Source organism: Miniopterus schreibersii, assembly GCF_964146895.1.
Source record: "Miniopterus schreibersii genome assembly, chromosome: 6".
NCBI classification, from domain to species: Eukaryota; Metazoa; Chordata; class Mammalia; order Chiroptera; family Miniopteridae; genus Miniopterus; species Miniopterus schreibersii.
The window spans coordinates 70,820,007-70,836,715 of NC_138107.1; the positions used below are offsets into that span (position 1 = coordinate 70,820,007).

A 16,709-nucleotide genomic window follows, 5' to 3' on the forward strand; every position below is an offset into this window, starting at 1 on the left:
TACTTACAATCTCTACCCAACTACCTCCTTAAAGGTGTCTACCAAGTCCTGAGGCTCAGAGTGCCCAGGAATCTGCTGACTGGAAGAATGGAGGTAAAATGCTATTTCTTTTTCATTCCCACAGGCTGACTTTTAAAGGGAGAAAAAAAAAAAATCAAGAGTTGACCATACCTTCTTCGTTTCCTTGAGTACTCCAATAGATAAAACAAGCCCATCACTAATCCCTTTAACACAATTAAAGGTACTAGTTAATGTAAATTCTCCGTCACGTTTCTCTATAAACGTAAGGAAAGTGAAAACAAAAGACTGATTACTCACACTTGTCAGAGCCCACAGACCTTGTACAGCTGCTGCCCATTCAAAACCAATTTTCTCATACAGAAATCCACCCAGTGTGGGTCCAATAAAAGCACTAACAATGGAAAGAAGAAAGGGTATTAAGTAGTGCCAGAGAGAACGAAAGAGAGGGAGGGAGAGAGATGTCCTTTCAGACATGGTCTTTTTTTTTTTTCTTTTTTTTTAAACATATCTTTATTGATTTCAGAGAGAGGAAAGGAGGGGGAGAGAGAGATAGAAACATCAGTGATGAGAGAGTCACTGATCGGCTGCCTCGTGCACGCCCCCGACTGGGGATCGAGCGGGAAACCTGGGCATGTGCCCTGACCGGTAATCAAACCCCAATTGCCTGGATCCTAAGTTGACGCTCAACCGCTGAGCCACCCCTGGCCGGGCAGAGATGTCCTTTCTAAAGGCTGCATGGTCTCTCAGTCATAGGTCTTCATTTAACTGGAACTATTAATACTAAAGAAAAAAGGCGATTCCTGGACATAGAGGTGGGTATAAGAAAGTAATTCTATCTGATAAATTATGATGTTTAAATCTTTCAAATGATTGTAAAATTATAACTGCTTCTGGAAAGTTGGTACTTTATACAAAAATTAAAAAATGGCAGGCATTCAAAAGAATCTTTATATTATTCTCTCTATTATTCTCTCTATTATTCTCAGTGTATTAAAAATAATTTAATTCAGTACATATTTATGGACGATATCTACATTGCCAGCATACCATTACCCTTCTGGTATAGTAGAGAGCAAAAAATAAATAACTCAATTTTAAAAACAGATATGATCCTAATAAGTGAACTTAAAAACAGCATTTTTATAAGACAAAGTGTACGGGACCATTTTGATTAGGTTTTAAAACTTCTGGCCTACCTAATGATCTTAGAGTCAGAGGGTGTAGGTTAAACTCAGGTTGTGCCCTAAATGAACCGTGTGCCTTGGTGCAACTCATCCGGTGTTCCCATTTCATCATCTGTAACTGGGGGATAGTAGTTTCCATCTTGCCGCTGTGAACAGAATCCAGTGGCTACTCACCCAACTGACCACATTGCACTAAAGAGACCTGACACGAGTGCCAATGTACTTAATTCTTCTTCAAATCCGTTTTCACTGCAAAGAGAGGCAAGAGCGTTATCTGTGATTGAAAGGGAAACCTGTGTGCTAGAAAGTACTGTGTATAAGAGATAAAGTAAAGCAGGGATAATCTGGACAAAACCAACAGCAAGAATACTCCATTTCTAAGATAAAAAGCTAATCTAATTTGAAGGAATTTTCATACTGATGTTTACTTTACCGTTTTCTAAAAAATAACTGTTGAAAATATAAGATACGATATTAAGAATCACAACCCATTTGCACTAAATGCTCAGAAGAATATATATGATTAAGAAATTCTTAAAATGAGATGAGCATATAAAGGGAGCAATGGGCAACTTTTAGAAAATGCAGAGGCAGCTCCTTACTCCTGTGAGATGCTGAACTGACACAGCCTAATGACCAATATTCGCCCTGAAGTTCACTTTGAAATAAACTCCCTCAAGTTCACTCTGCGTTCTACATCATCATGCCTACTAAACAGAAGACTGCTGGCCAAGTGACAAATGCCTGGTGTGATATTGTGATTTATAATAAAAACATGTTTGGTCTTAGTCCATTTATGGCACAGAGCTCCCCAAATCCTTGAAATTTCCTAACTGATGGAAAGCAATAACAGTCTTTTGTCATATAAATGAGGTGCTTTTGGAAAACAGCTAAGGATGGTGGCTGGTTGCCAGGAGAGCCACTCCTGTGACTAGAGGGTTGAAACTTTCACCTCGCCCTCACCCCTCCACACCATCCGCCTATGGGAGGGGAGAGGGGCTAGAGGTTGAATCAATTGCCAACGGTCAATAATTTAATCAACCATGCCGAAGCAATCAAACTTCCATAAAAACCCAAAAGGACGGGGTTCAGAGAAATTCCTGGTTGGTGAACCGGAATGCTTACACCTGCCATCGGGCAGGGCCCCACACTCCTCAAGGACAGCAGCGCCTTTGTTCAGGACCTGGCCCCGTGTATCTCTTCATCTGCTGATTCATACCCTTTATTATGCTTTGTGAATAACCCATAATCTAGGGAGTAAATTGGTTTCTGGAGTTCTGTGAGCTGCTCTAGCAAATGAATCTGACCCAAAGAAAGGGTCGTGGGGCCAGTCAGTCAGAAGGACGGGGGATAACCTAGACTTGTGATTGGCAGCTGAAGTGGGGACACTCTTGTGGAACTGAGCCCTTGGCCTATGAAATCTGATGCTATCCCTGGGTTGTCAGCGTCAGAACTGAGTTGAATTGTAGGACATCCAGCTGGTATGATGAGAGAATGGCTTGGAAAACCCCACACACATCGGGCTTGATACTAGAATCATTTTACCTGGTCACTCTATGCTCTTGCATAGATCTTCTCCATGAGAGAGGAATAATGCTGAGGCTTTTCCATTTTGCTTTGTTTTTTTAAAAGTATACCTGTACAGAGGCATAAACTAAGCTAAGCATCTATCCACAACCCAGTTTAGCTATTACTGTATTATTACTATATATTATCATTTATATTATTGCATTATTACACATACTATTTATATCACAATAGTGTGTGACATGAAATTATTGTGGGGGGAAAAAATCCAAAATCTTGTAAAATTGAGAAATTCAAGAAAGCCCTCAATGCTCACAGCTATTCAAAATACAGCTCTTCAAGCAACAGAAGTAACTTACTAGGCGCAACTGAGGATCTCCGGGAAAGTTGGGATTAAACTCATTCCAGCAGAGATGCCATTGATAACTAACATCAACACCAGCAGCCACAGCTGACTACAAAAGAGTTTCGGAGAAAGAAAAAAAAAAATCAGCATTTTAAGAGACACAAAGTTTCACGATAAGGAGGGCAGGCTGGATCCCAGAGAAGTTCCTTTCACAGATTCCAGGACTAGTTCTGTCCTCATTCCTGTCTGGTCCCATTTCATTCAGTGACAGCATCCTTATTGGGGGATGAGGGGGTCAATTCATCCTGACACCTCAGTGTCTTTTGCTACATATATCCCACGCCTGGAGTCAACCTGCTTTATTATCAGCACACAAAATCCTTTCAAAATTGGTGAAAACGCCAATGCTAATGTTCCTTCAATTGCTTGGCTTTGAAATTCAATTGACTGAAAAATGTCAGAGAAGGGAGGTGGTAGAGTGACAGGAAACTAATGTATTTGTTCTGTGTTGGGCGCTATGCCAGTTACTTAGCATCCATTACCTCACCGAATCCTGGAGCATCCCTGTGATGTAAGTACTGTTTCAGAATGAAGACAATTTAGGTGATACAAACAGTCTCCTTTCAGAGAACTGCACAATGGGCAGAAGGCAGGCCGCTGATAGGATAAAGAATAAAGAACAGGGAGAGAAAGCTAGAAACTATCTGACTGGCTGGGCTACAGAGTCGGCCTTGTTTGATGTTTGGGATTGGCTGACTGGTGAGCCTGCCTTTCCGCTTAAGGACAGCATTGGTAGGGACGCCAACGTTATCTAAGTTTCAGTTTGCTCACGTAGCAGCCCAGGCAGGAACATCTTCTTGGGCTTAGAAAGTTATTTTGACAGTACTATTATCGACTCTTTTTTGTAGACAGAAAAACTGAGGCTCTTGGCAGTTAAGTGATTTGCCCACATTCACACAGCTAGTGAGTGGCAAAGCCAGGATGTAATCCCAAATCTGAAGGACCCTGAAGTCCTTGTTCTTTCCATATCATGATTTATCCCTGAAGTAATTTGCTCACTTTATTCAGCAAATCAATTATATTAAACAAGCTTTAATGAACAGCTACTATATGCTAAGGATCACACACAAACACACACACACACACACACACATCTGGTACCTGCCTTAAGGAGTAAGGAGGAGTAGCAAAAACAAAAACACATTCTAAGAACTATCAACTAAAGGCAGGTGGCAACAAACAAGTGTGCAACTGAAGCACAAAGGGAAAGTGAGCATGTTTCTCATTTGATACAGACCTTAGGCGTTCCTGTTTAATTGTACCACTGCTAGCTTCTAGTAAGGTAAAATACTGTCAGTCTAACAAACAATTCAATACAGTCATAACTCAACGTCATTATTTCAGTATTAAGGCTTGAAATACTAAGCCATACCAATCTCACACCAAATTTTTAAAAAAATAATTCTTAATGCTATCTGACCAAAAATACAGAAGAAAAAAAATTACCTTTGAATGTGCAAGACTGGGACGGGTCCTAACAGCATGTAGCACCCAGCTGTGATTAAGTTTCCAAAAACCAGAAACCATTTCCTTAGATGCTGGTAAAGAAAAGGACCAAGAAACTCTTAAAACCCTCCATGATCAAAGAATATTAAAAAATCACAGATGAACACAAGTCATGGTATTAAATAATCCTAATACATTGAAGAAAACCAAAGAATATTAAAAAATCACAGATGAACACAAGTCATGGTATTAAATAATCCTAATACATTGAAGAAAACAAAACTCTACATTTAAGAGAAAATACGTAGACGGTAAACACAGAAGCAAGGACAACACACCCCAACATAGGGAGTGCGCAAAAACAAGGATTCCTTGGAAAGGGAGTGGGTGGCAGATTTTGTACATGATGAGCTTTTTCAAATACAACAATTTAAAAAGCAGTCACTACAAGGAACCACCCAGCAGGTAAAACATCTGGAAATTTTACATTATTAAAAAAGTACCCACTAACATTATTCCTTATAACTACTTGAATGCAGGCTTAAAATTATAGGGGCACAACAGTTATATAAGACTATGTCTTAAAACCAAGCTTAAGAACAGACTGACGACTGTCAGAGGGAAGGTAGGGGTGGGTGGGTGGGGAGAGATAACCGAAGAACTTGCATGCATATATGCACAACCCACGGACACAGACAACAGTGTGGAGAAGGCCTGGGGGGAGATGGGGGTGAAGGAGATCAAGGCGGGGGAGAAAGGGGACATCTGTAATACTTGCAACAATAAAGATAAATTTAAAAAAAACCCAAAAAACAAGTTTACAACACTGTTTAAGACACTTGCTTTTCTTAGTAATTTCCATGTAATTTAGGTCTTGACAAATACATATGAAGCTGTAATGAAAAGGGGAAATGGAATAAATAAGCATGAAAGCAATAGAAGCTTAAGACTTGGCTAACAGCACCAGTTCTGTGTACTGGTTGTCTGGGCTGAATGGTTTAGATCTAGTTAAAGAGGAATAGAAGGGACTTCCTGTGAGGATGGCTAAGGGATAACCAATGCAGGTTGAAGTGGCCAAGGCTTTCATTCCCTCAGAAAAACTAAATTATCTCCTCTCAGTTTGATCCCATCCTAACACCTTTGGAACTCTGCTCTAATTATTAAAGTCAACCCATTTTTTTTGCATCAAGGGAAGCTTTTATCTTTAGAAAGTCTAATGCAATTGTTTTTCAACAAGATTCCTCTTTTCCTAGATGAAGAAATTAAAAGTGAACCTGTTCAGGGTGATGGAAGGTTGGAAATCACTGGAACCTCACAATGCAACTTCTCCATCAGCTAAAAAAATGGAATATAATAGAACTTAAGTGTTCTTACCTCCTCCAAAAAAGATAAATAGGTGAGATGATGGATATGTTAAGTAACTAGATGGAGGGACTCCTTTCACAATGTACGTATATAACAATTCAGCATGATGTACACTTTAAATATCTTACATTTTGTCAATTATACCTCAATGAAGCTGAAATTTACAAACATGAATATGTCAGTTCTAATCAGTGGACCTCTAGAGCTCTAGAGGTACAGCTGGAAATTCACTGGTCTAAACATACAAAAGCAATTCTTAAATATAAATAAGAGTACGTACTGGCATTTTATCACTTAGTAGACCAAAGAGTGGTGAAGCAATGGTGTAGGAGAGTGCCAAACCCAGGAATACCAGTCCCACGTATCCAGCTGGTAAATTAAACTGTAAAAGAAATCTTGTATTAAAGTTACAAGATTAAGCCATTTTTAAAATAGACATCTATTTTCTGTCTACCATTTCTTCATCTCTTGTTATCTACTATCAGTCTAATAAATAACACTCAGTCTCCTTCCTAATCTTTGTCTTCATTTTGTCAATTTGTCAATGAATCACTTTTTCTCTATGAGGGGAAAAAAACTAACCAAAGGTAAGATGTCTGAGATTTTTTTGCTTTGTAGTGCTTGACATTAAACATATAATTTTGCTTTTATGAATCACAGGTTTTTACATGTAAATGAATGCTTTGAAAACTTTAGTGAGCATAAAAGTTACCTGGAGAAATTATTAAAAGAGGTTCTGGGGCCCTAAGCCTAGAATTTTTGATTCAAAACGTTAGGGAATTTGCATTTCTAATACGTGATAAGGTGATGCTGACTGCCCACAGACTGAGTGCACTGCTGTAAAAATCATGGATGGCATTATCTATTCTATCCATCTCAAAGCGATAGTAATATCTAAATAATTCAATAGTATGACACATTTTAAAAGTCTTTTAAAAGCGTAAGCTACCACACAACTCTGACACTGTTACTATTACCAATATGATATAAATGCCCCTTTTTTTTTTGGTTATCTAAGTTATTCTCATTTTCCTCAATTTCCTTAACTAACTTTCTTAATTAAACCCATGAGATTTACTTATGAGCTAGCCTATGTTTTAACAATGTTTATGACAAATATTAACTCATGCTAAAAATTAGTCCTGTAAAGACAGAAGCAAGACACAAAAGTCAGATATATGCTCTTCTGATATTACAACTGTGGGGAGACAAGAGCCCTCCTACCCTAAGGCTGGGCAACCATGACTGGACAGCAAACCACTGATAAGTCAGAAGGAAGATTTTAAAAACTTCATAGAAAAAAAATACATTTCTAAAGATTTCTTAAAAGATAGACATGAGTGACTCGGGTTTACCAGAGAATGGTTACAAATTTTTCCATTTTTTAGACACAACTTCTTGTGGACAGAAAAATGACTCTTAAAGAGACACATTGTTGATGTGAATGGAATGTGTCACCATAAACATAAAATATTTTTCTTATGTGTTACCTCCTGGATGCTATTCCTCTCTAAACCTTGGGCCACGCATTAAAATTACAGTTCCCAAGTTTATCTTTTTGGGTAGTTCACACACCCGAAACTGTCTTTAGTGACTTCAAGGGGTGGTGTTTCTGGTAACTGTGCTTTTTTAATTGTAGTGCTTCACATAAAAGTCAGTTGTGGGCTGCAATTGATGGATTTCTGCCTTACAGGCACATATTAATTCTCCAGTATAATTAACTACCAGGCTTGGTAATACACTTTATTGCATTGTTAATTATCATTTTCAAAAGTATCTAAAAACAAATTTCTATAATATCAAACTTTTAAAATTCAGTATTTATTTTTCAGCACTAAAAAAATGGAGAGGCTCTGGGTTCTTCTCTCTTACCCCAGATTAATATAGCCTATAGGCATTCAATTATATGCAACAGCCTAAAAAGTATGTGGATTCAGGGAGGATCTGTTAGAGAAGGATGCCTCACATTAAATGAGCCACTGGGTACCCCAAATTCCCCACTGAAATTCAAACAAACGGAAGAAAAGTGTCCTTGTTAAGAACCAGGATGAATTGCAAGCCAGACCTATGATGACTCAAGCTTGGCCTTGGAAAGAAGGAGGCAAATGTTCGAGCCACTTAGCAAAAGGCTTCTTTCATTTACACCGAATCAGACCCTTAGTTATAGGGACATCAGAGGAAGGTACAGGCAACCTCCTTGTGCAGTTTTCACTCTGACTCCTTCTCGAAGCCACTCAGGGAACTTCCCACCCAGCAGGTCCCAAGAGCAAGCAGTTAAGTCCACTTCCTACAGTGCAGAGCTCTCTGGCCATCAGGCTACTTACCTTCTTCACAACAAAGAGAGACAGAGTGGGATCAAGGAAGCCAAAACACGCGCTGAGCGAGTTGATGATGAGGGATATGAGGGCCACCTTGGGTAAAGTGATGAGTTTCCAGAATGACTGTTTACCTGGACTAGATTCTTTGGGGTAAAATGAAAAAAGAAATTAGAGTATTTAAAATCTCTTAACTATCATTTAACTATTTTGAAAAGTAAAATTGGGAAGGCCATAATTATCTGGTCATCAAAATAACTGCACCTCTGAGTTTGCTTAGAATTGCTTATTACCTATGTTTGCAGGAGTTATTCAGACCTACAGGCCTCATTCAGTTTTCCTAAAAATAATGTCTCAGAATCAAAAAGAATCAACCGGAATCAGTGTGAGGAGAAGAAGGGGTCATAGGTTATTGGTTATAACCTAGAAGCAAGTGTGGTCTTCCCCAGATGGAATAAAGAATCTGTGAGGTTTAACTTGGTGCATGGGAAAAGCCAGATGCTTTATCAAGGAACAATGTGTGTGTGCCGAGGGGGAATCTGAGTTCATCAAAGAACACAAGACAATTTTGTTTTTTTTCCGCTGGCAAAGAAAACACTGATTGAAAAGGGTGCTACTGAATCATGTGTAAAGCACATTTGGCATTCAAGGTCAGCTGAGTGCCAACCTCCCTTTCCCCACCATTCCCTACACTACTTCACAGTTCCCAGCATCAGGCACGGTTGTTTCCAAGCCTCCATGCATATTCTATGACTCCTTTCTTGTTTCCCCTGCCAATTTTTCAAATTCTATTTTCACTTTGAAAGGTCTGGATCTGGCCCTAATTATTCCACAAACCTTACCTTTCTCTGGTTTTCTGCTGCACTTCAAGTCTATACCATATACTTTAGCACCTGAGCTATATTTCATTTTACAGTGTTTACTATTGTTTGATGGCTTTCCTATCTTTCAACTTATTTACTAAAGAAAATCTTTGCTGAGCCAGATACCATGCAAAATGCAGGGCAGACAAAGGCAAAGAAGACAAACTCAGACCCTGTCCTGAGGGAGAAGTGAAGAAAGGTAGGATGGAGCCAGAGGGGTACCTATTGGAGCATATGAGAGCGTTTCCTTAAAAAAAAAAAAAGCAAGGAACACTCTATAGAAAAGGCTTTCTGAAAGTCATATCTAACTTGGTGCCCAAAGGCTGAGTTTGAGATGAGCAAGCAAAGAGGAGGAAAGAATGATCCAGGCATATAATGAGGGGCAGGGATACCTAGGTAGTGGGGAGAGATCATACTGCAGAAGAATGTTAGAGGTCAGATGCTGCAGGACTCTGTAAAACATGCTAAAAAAACCAAGAAATCACTAGGGATTTCAATCAAGGGGTGAGACTCTGATCTGTGGTTTAGAAGGTCTCTCTGTGGCCTCATGGAGAATGGAGGCAGAGGCACCAGTTAGGAGCCATAAGCAATGACCCAGGCGACAGGTGATAGTGGCCGAGCTTGGAGGAGGAAGGTCTTTGAGAGCCAGGACTGGCACTTGTATATCCTCATTTCTCAACAGCGTTCACCAGGGTTCATTACTCAATAAATTCTTACTTAAAAATGATCCGGTATGGAGCAAAGTACAAAAAAAGCACAAAGAGTGCTTCAACTATTGTAAGTGCTACATTTAGACTTTGTCAGAATACGAGGGATAGAGTTAAACCGTGGTGTTAGTTTCTTAATTATCAGCCAAATATTCAACCATAAGCCAAATCTGAGCACAGCCCAGGGCACTCGACGACAGGAATGTGTAGACTAGAAAGAGGTCCTAGCACCACCTGTGGCTCAGTGCGGTAGTGCCAGCAGGGAGACAAGGTGGTGTGGATTTTGATTTGCATGTTAAAGATGTTTATTAGTCACCTTAAGATATAAATTAAAAAAAAATCAACTTTAACCATTTACATTCATTGTGCATATAAAAGGTATTATGGATTTACGGTATAAGACAAATTGTTATGGCATAAATGGTTCCCTTCTCTAAATCCAAAGCGTGAAAAGGGGTTATCAAAATAGTAAGAGCGTCCATGAAAACAAACATATAATGAGTTTAATTAAGCTGTTGAAGAAGCTCAAGTAAATGAAAACTTAGGGTGATACCTGCTTCAAGAGACAGAGGGCAGAATTACCTGGGGAGCTTTTCCAAGGTACTCTCTCTGCTCTCAATTCTGATATATTCTTCTTAGAGGGACATGACTCCCCTGCTTGACAACACCTGCCACAGGAAGCTACCAATAGAGATGGGGAGGTGGTGTACCCTCAGGTGTGAGGGGCCAGAAAAAATACTGAACACTGTGGCAGTACTTATGCAGCATTTAGTCCAATGATTGAGAAAGTTCAGAAAAACTTCTCAAAAGAGGTAACACAAATTAAGTTTTGAAGGATAAATAAGGGTTGGGTAGCATGGGAGGGAGAGATACTCCAGCTCATGTGACTCCCCTGCTGAAATCTAATAACAGTTCTTCATGGCTTTCAGGATAAAGCTCACATTTTAATTAAGGATTTTTACTAAGAGGATTGAGATGTCCATGACCGTGTTTTAGAAATATTTCTTTAGAGCAGTACAGCAGAGGGGACTTGGTGAACAGGTATAAAGAATGAGGGAAAGGGTGGGACCAAAGCTGACTCTTAGCCACCCAAAGCTAAAGCCACATTGTCCGTGGGCTTAGAAGGAGGTAAATGAGTGGAGTAGAACACAGAATTCTGCCAATGTCACCAAAATAGAAGATTTAGTTTTCGAGCTTCTATCTATAAGCCCTCCTAAACAATAATTTTAAAAAGCACTCTTTAATGGCATTATTTACAGCCTTAACATTATCAGTCTTTGAGATTTTTATACCATTCTTCCCCCCGTTAAATCTAACTAAAAGATTCTTCTGTAAATAAACAGCAAGTTTGTCAAACCACTTTGTTCATAAAAATATAGGTGGCCGGGACTTTGTTGAGTTCAAAGAAGATGCAGGGAAATTTTAATTGAGGAATAGCAAAAATGAAGAAAAATAAGTACCAAGAAATTAGGCTGGTGGCATTAGGGGGAGCTGCAAAAGATACCAAGATGTGGGGATGAGGGGAGGAAATGAGGAGAGTGGGCCTGGACTCACGGAGTAACAGATGTTGGGGCCAGTCCAGCACCTAATCACAGAAGTTCTCAATACTATGTCCTACCATTACCTAGTAAACAAAGACTTTTCTCCTTATACGGTGCGGAAAAGGGTTAACAAAACTCTTTCCCCTGCTGCATGAGAATCTGACTTGGTGACAGTTGCTTAGTTATCAACCAAGCGTTCATCTGAGATCCAAGTCAGAGCACAGCTCAGGATGCTGATCTACAGAAACCACCCTGATTGCAGTGTCACTGGTGTTAGAAAGAGGACGGGCCCTGCCATATGTTTCAGGGCGAGTGACGGTGCCTCTCTAGCAACGGTCTCTATCTCTGTCTTCTCCAGCTCCCACGTGAACTCGTGCTCTGCTCCCCTAGTGATCTCAAAAGGATAAAACGCCAGCTATGTTACTAGGCCATCTTGCTCACAATACCAATGACCTTTGCCTGGTAAATTTCACTTGTACAAAAGGAACTAGAAACAAACTGTAAATACCTGGTGAGGTATTTGTGGAGACCTTGGAAGCTGTGCCCATGGAGTTGTTATAGGATAGGTTAACTCCTATGGGCATGAAGCTCTGAAGCCAGGATGACTCGCCTTACTGCCTGCTGTGGCCTCGTGGCCTCCCACATGGGCCGTGCTGCACAGACAGCTGCAAGGACCACTGGGAAGGAAGGACAGTGTGACCCTGACCTCCTGTCTTATGTAACCTTCTAAGAAGATGGTGCCATGTGTGGTGCATTCTGAATATTTAATTAAGCGCAAGACAATCTTTGGTTGGCACTGCATATGGCGATGTTTTATGATCAGAAATTAAATATTTGCTAGTTCTAAAGTTCAGAAAATTTTCTGATATATAGAAATTTATATAAACTGATTGCCTATAGGATTTTTCTGAAAATAGAATCAGTTATTTCAGGGTGCTGCAAAAATCTACCATTGATTACATAAAACAAAAGTGAGTGTATGTTAAATTGATCTCCTACAAAGGCATACAAATACTTAAATTTAAGATTCTTAAAATGAGTAATAAATGTACTCTTACCATAATCAGGTAAAATACACATGTTGAGTGGTACCATTAGGAAAGTTATGCATCCAAGAAGAATAAAAGGCACCTCATAGCCAAAGGATTGATACAATAAGCCACCTAAAGGAGGCCCCAATACTAGTCCCAGTCCAGAAAAAATCTCAAGACTTCCCTAAAAATGAGGAAACAAAAAAAATGAGTTAATACATTTTGTTTGAAAAATTAACAAATAAAGATTTCCTGGGCACTATCTGAAAAAATTTATTCACTTCACAATTTACACACACACTCATACACACATACACAGAAGCTCAAGATGGACCCAAAATTTAAACCTATATATTGAAATCATGAAAGTACTAAAAATAAAAATATGGGAGTTTTTGTTCTTTAGTTCTTATGGTAGGGAAGGTTTTCTAATTATGAGATAAAAACACAAAAAGAAAAGACTAATAAATCTGGTCACATGAAAACAGTAAAAACAATGCATGGTAAAACACATCAAAAGACAAAGAACAGAGAAAAAATACTGACAAAAGAACTAATTTTTCAACTATATCAAGAGAGTTACTACTAATCAATGAGAAAAAAAGAGAGCAACCTACTAGGAAAATAGGGAAATGCTCTTAGGCAAGTAAAAAGCAGCTCACCTTCATTCTTTAAAGAAATGAACTTTAAAGCACAATATACGTGTTTCCCTATTGCCTGTCAAACTCTCTATACTTCCAAGAATTTGAAGAAAGAAGCACCTTTGGACATTGCTGGTGAGTGACCACCAGAGGGCAATTTGGCAAATCGATCATTACAAATGCTCACAATCTCTGACCAAGAATGCCACTTCTGAAAATCAGACTTACAGGTATAGCCATCAAGATGTGATATGGTATATGTATAAGCTTATGTCTGTAGCACTATCTGCAATAGCAAAAGATGTAAACAATATATTCATCAATTTAAATAAACTAGGTTATAGTCATACATACAGTGAAGAACTATAGTCATTAAAAAGAAGCAAAGAGAAACTTTTCATATACAGATATAGAAAGATCTCCAAGATAATTTCAATGTTCGTGTAATAAGTAAGACAGAGTATGCTACCATTAGTGCAAAGAAAACGGAGGGATTCCTGCTCTCTCATGGTGGGGGTGTGTACATAAATACATGGAATCACTTGGGAAGAAACCTGTAATATCTGTTGCCTTCTGGGAGAGTGATGCTGGACTGGGTGCCTAGACAACAGGTGTGTCTGTGGGGCCTGAAGAAAAGTAAGATATAGAGTATCTTCACTATATCCTATATTTCCTTCTGTAATGTTTGAATTTTGTACCATAGAAAATTTGTTTTTTTAAAGGTAAACAAAACAGTGCTATGGAAAATATAGTTTGCTATCCCAGAATTCTTACAGAACTTACACCATTTGAAATCAATCTAGTTTAGGAGCTTTAAACACAGGCCCCTGGCCTGCACCCTAATATCCTTAGACCTCCCAGAAGACACAAAAGTAGTCCACTAATAACTTGCAATGTTTCATAAAGAATACAAGAATTCTGCATTTCATCGTGATAATGTTATCCAGATCAACTATCATGTTAGATAGCTATCTTTTGGTTGCAATTTTATATAGAAACTTCGTATGCCAATGCTGGTTTCCCCTGCTGATCAGAAAATCCAAAGGACTGCTGCATCATAGGAATTTCTTGGGCAGCACTTTTCAGAATGTTCAAAAAATACCAGCACAAATCAAATTGAATTGTGGAACATTAAATAAACTCTCTCTACTATAGAATTTCTCAGAGTCTTAACACACTGATGTGAACTTGACAGCATGTGTACACTCCCAACATGTTTAGCCACAAAACCTTGTTTTACAGAGCATATCAGCAGACTAGTCTTCTGAATCCTTTCTGAGAAACATATTCCTGGGAAATGTAAACAGTATGCCTGCCACAATGGCCACCACTGCATGCCAAATGGCTATAGAATAAGGCTATCCAAAAATGAGCCTATCCAGCTATATGTATAAAATAAAAAGTGGGAAGAACTATATACACAGGAAATAGTTTATTTAACGGTCACAACTTTTCAATATAGTACTAATATGGGTAAATGAGGGAGTCCTTGGTACTAAGCTGATTAGACCCAAGGTCTAGAGGACAATTATAGGCTCTGAGGGGACATTTCGTCTTCTGTACAGACCGTGTCCTTCAGAGATGCATGGGTCCAAGGAAAGAAAGGAGAGAGCTATGGGAAAGCCTGCCTGGGGTCAGGGAGGCAGCAGCCAAGAGCTGGGACAAGAATCCTGTATGTCACTAATGCCAGATGTCTTGGCACCTAGGTAATATATGAGATGCACACCAATCCGATGCTACCAGGGTCTGAGTTTCTACGGCAAAATAAGAGGGCATTCCTCAGAGAGCACAGAAACATGAATTTCAAGATGATCTCCAACACCTCTCCCATGAATCTGGGAAAAGTGAGGAAGGGCTCTAGTACAAACCGCGTATCTGGCCACTAGAGATAACTCTTTTCTAATGCAGAGGAATGCTTCAGGCAGCAGAGCCCCAATCTCAGCTAGAGAGAGACAGTAAAATACTATTAGGGAGGTATTTTAAAAAAACCAAAAAACACAAAAGTGGTAAAAAGAATATTTGGCTTGGACCACATTTACTTGTTAAACTGCCCATTCAGGGGATTCTAAGCCCAGGAAGAGACCTAAGTAAGACTGATGATACATTTATTGACAGCTGCTGGAAGTACACGCTAGGGTAAAAAGGTAACAAACACAGATTTTTAAAAAAAGAAAAAAGCACGTCTAGTAGAATGGACCCCAGTGCTAACTTGGAAGGTGAAACAAGTATTTTAGCTTACACTAAAAGTAAAATAGGAAACAATTTATAAAATACATACCAGTGCTGTAGCCACATTATTTGGGAAAGTCTTTGTGAGGATAGAAAAAGAAGCAGTTATTGCTGCAGCAAAGCTTACTGCATCTGCTATTCTCACTAGAAAACACATGGCAACAAACACCGGTCCTGCCGGGACTTGGTCCAATACACTGAAAGAGAACAAACAAGTCTCAAAGGCCAAGCTGGTTTCCATGCTTTTCCTTCTTAACTGTGCTCAATGAAAAGAGCAGTGCCTCACCCAGTTATTAGAACAAATCTCTTTAGAATATGAATTTTTTAAAAAGTTACTTTGTTATACTTTGAGTAGGAGAATTACCTTTTTTGTGGCAACAATATGAAGCATAATGAGAGTTTAGTTGCCCTTTTCTGCTGACATAATTGGTCCCCTAAATAATACTAGATAGGCCTTTTGAAATATATAGAATCACTCTGGCAAGAACCAATATAGTAGACTTCTTTGATTCAGGACCTCCATTGCCTATGGTGGGGCTCCAACCTTCAAAAAAAGGAGTGAATACAGAAAATAGAAGACGATCCCCACAAAAAAGGGAAAATTTAAAAAACACTGAATTTGATATGGTTTTCCTTAGCTTATCTCATCATGCTCTTATCAAACTCTCATCCTTCTATGTTCCCAAGACCTTGTGCAAGCTCCTCCACATTATTTGCTAGGATGCTGCTGGTTTAAAGACTCTAAGCTTAAGAACTTTCAAAGCTATTTTGCCTCTGGACTTATTTTCCCTTTTCTTCAAATAGCAATGGGGGGAACCATTCTGCTCCCATGTTCAGAAGTGAGCACATGACTCAGGTCTGGCCAATCAGAGCATTCTCTTTCCCTGGCTACAGTGCCCTTGATGCGGGGATGCGTCATCACCAAAGATCAGGCCAGTGAAACTCCATTCTGCAACTCTACTAGAAGCTATTAGGAAACTGGCTGCTGGGGGCTATCTTGCTGTCACAAGGGTAGAGTTTACCCAAAAAACAAAGCACAAGAAAAGGAAAGCAAAACCAGGAACTTAAGAAAGATGTTTGATAACATTATTTTAACATATGCATCCTGATTTTCTTCAGCTGATTCTCTAGGTAAAAAATTACTTTCTTGCTAGAGCCAAAAAGTTTCTGTGACTCAGAAAAGTGAGCTAAGCTTCTGTCATTCATAGTCACAGGAGTCCTAATGAATAGATTCCATAGCCAGCTTATGGGTGATCCCCTAGGGGACTCTTTTCTTTAGACCAATGTCACTCATCCTCTTTTCTACATCACCCAAGTCACTTCATCATTAGTCAACAGGCCAAGGGCTCAACAATCAGTGGTAATGACTGATGTAAGGGATCCATTAACATTTTAAACTGAAGAAAGATTATGAAATCTGTTCAAGCACCCAA

At 39.2% G+C, this 16,709-nt stretch overlaps 1 protein-coding gene across 2 annotated transcripts in view; it reads right to left on the reverse strand.

The window, feature by feature from the left end:
• Positions 1-16,709, reverse strand: part of SLC18B1 (solute carrier family 18 member B1) — a 32,394-nt gene that overhangs the window by 607 nt on the left and 15,078 nt on the right. The window contains exons 8-16 of one of the 2 annotated variants that reach the window (XM_081139956.1): positions 15,326-15,473; positions 12,434-12,590; positions 8,274-8,410; positions 6,230-6,331; positions 4,585-4,676; positions 3,092-3,187; positions 1,380-1,454; positions 319-412; positions 172-224 (exon numbers count right to left, since the gene is read on the reverse strand). In XM_081139956.1, coding sequence (XP_080996082.1) covers positions 172-224; positions 319-412; positions 1,380-1,454; positions 3,092-3,187; positions 4,585-4,676; positions 6,230-6,331; positions 8,274-8,410; positions 12,434-12,590; positions 15,326-15,473 — 954 coding nt within the window. The remainder of the gene's footprint in view (positions 1-171; positions 225-318; positions 413-1,379; positions 1,455-3,091; positions 3,188-4,584; positions 4,677-6,229; positions 6,332-8,273; positions 8,411-12,433; positions 12,591-15,325; positions 15,474-16,709) is intronic. The other variant, XM_081139957.1, reaches the window with a different exon arrangement.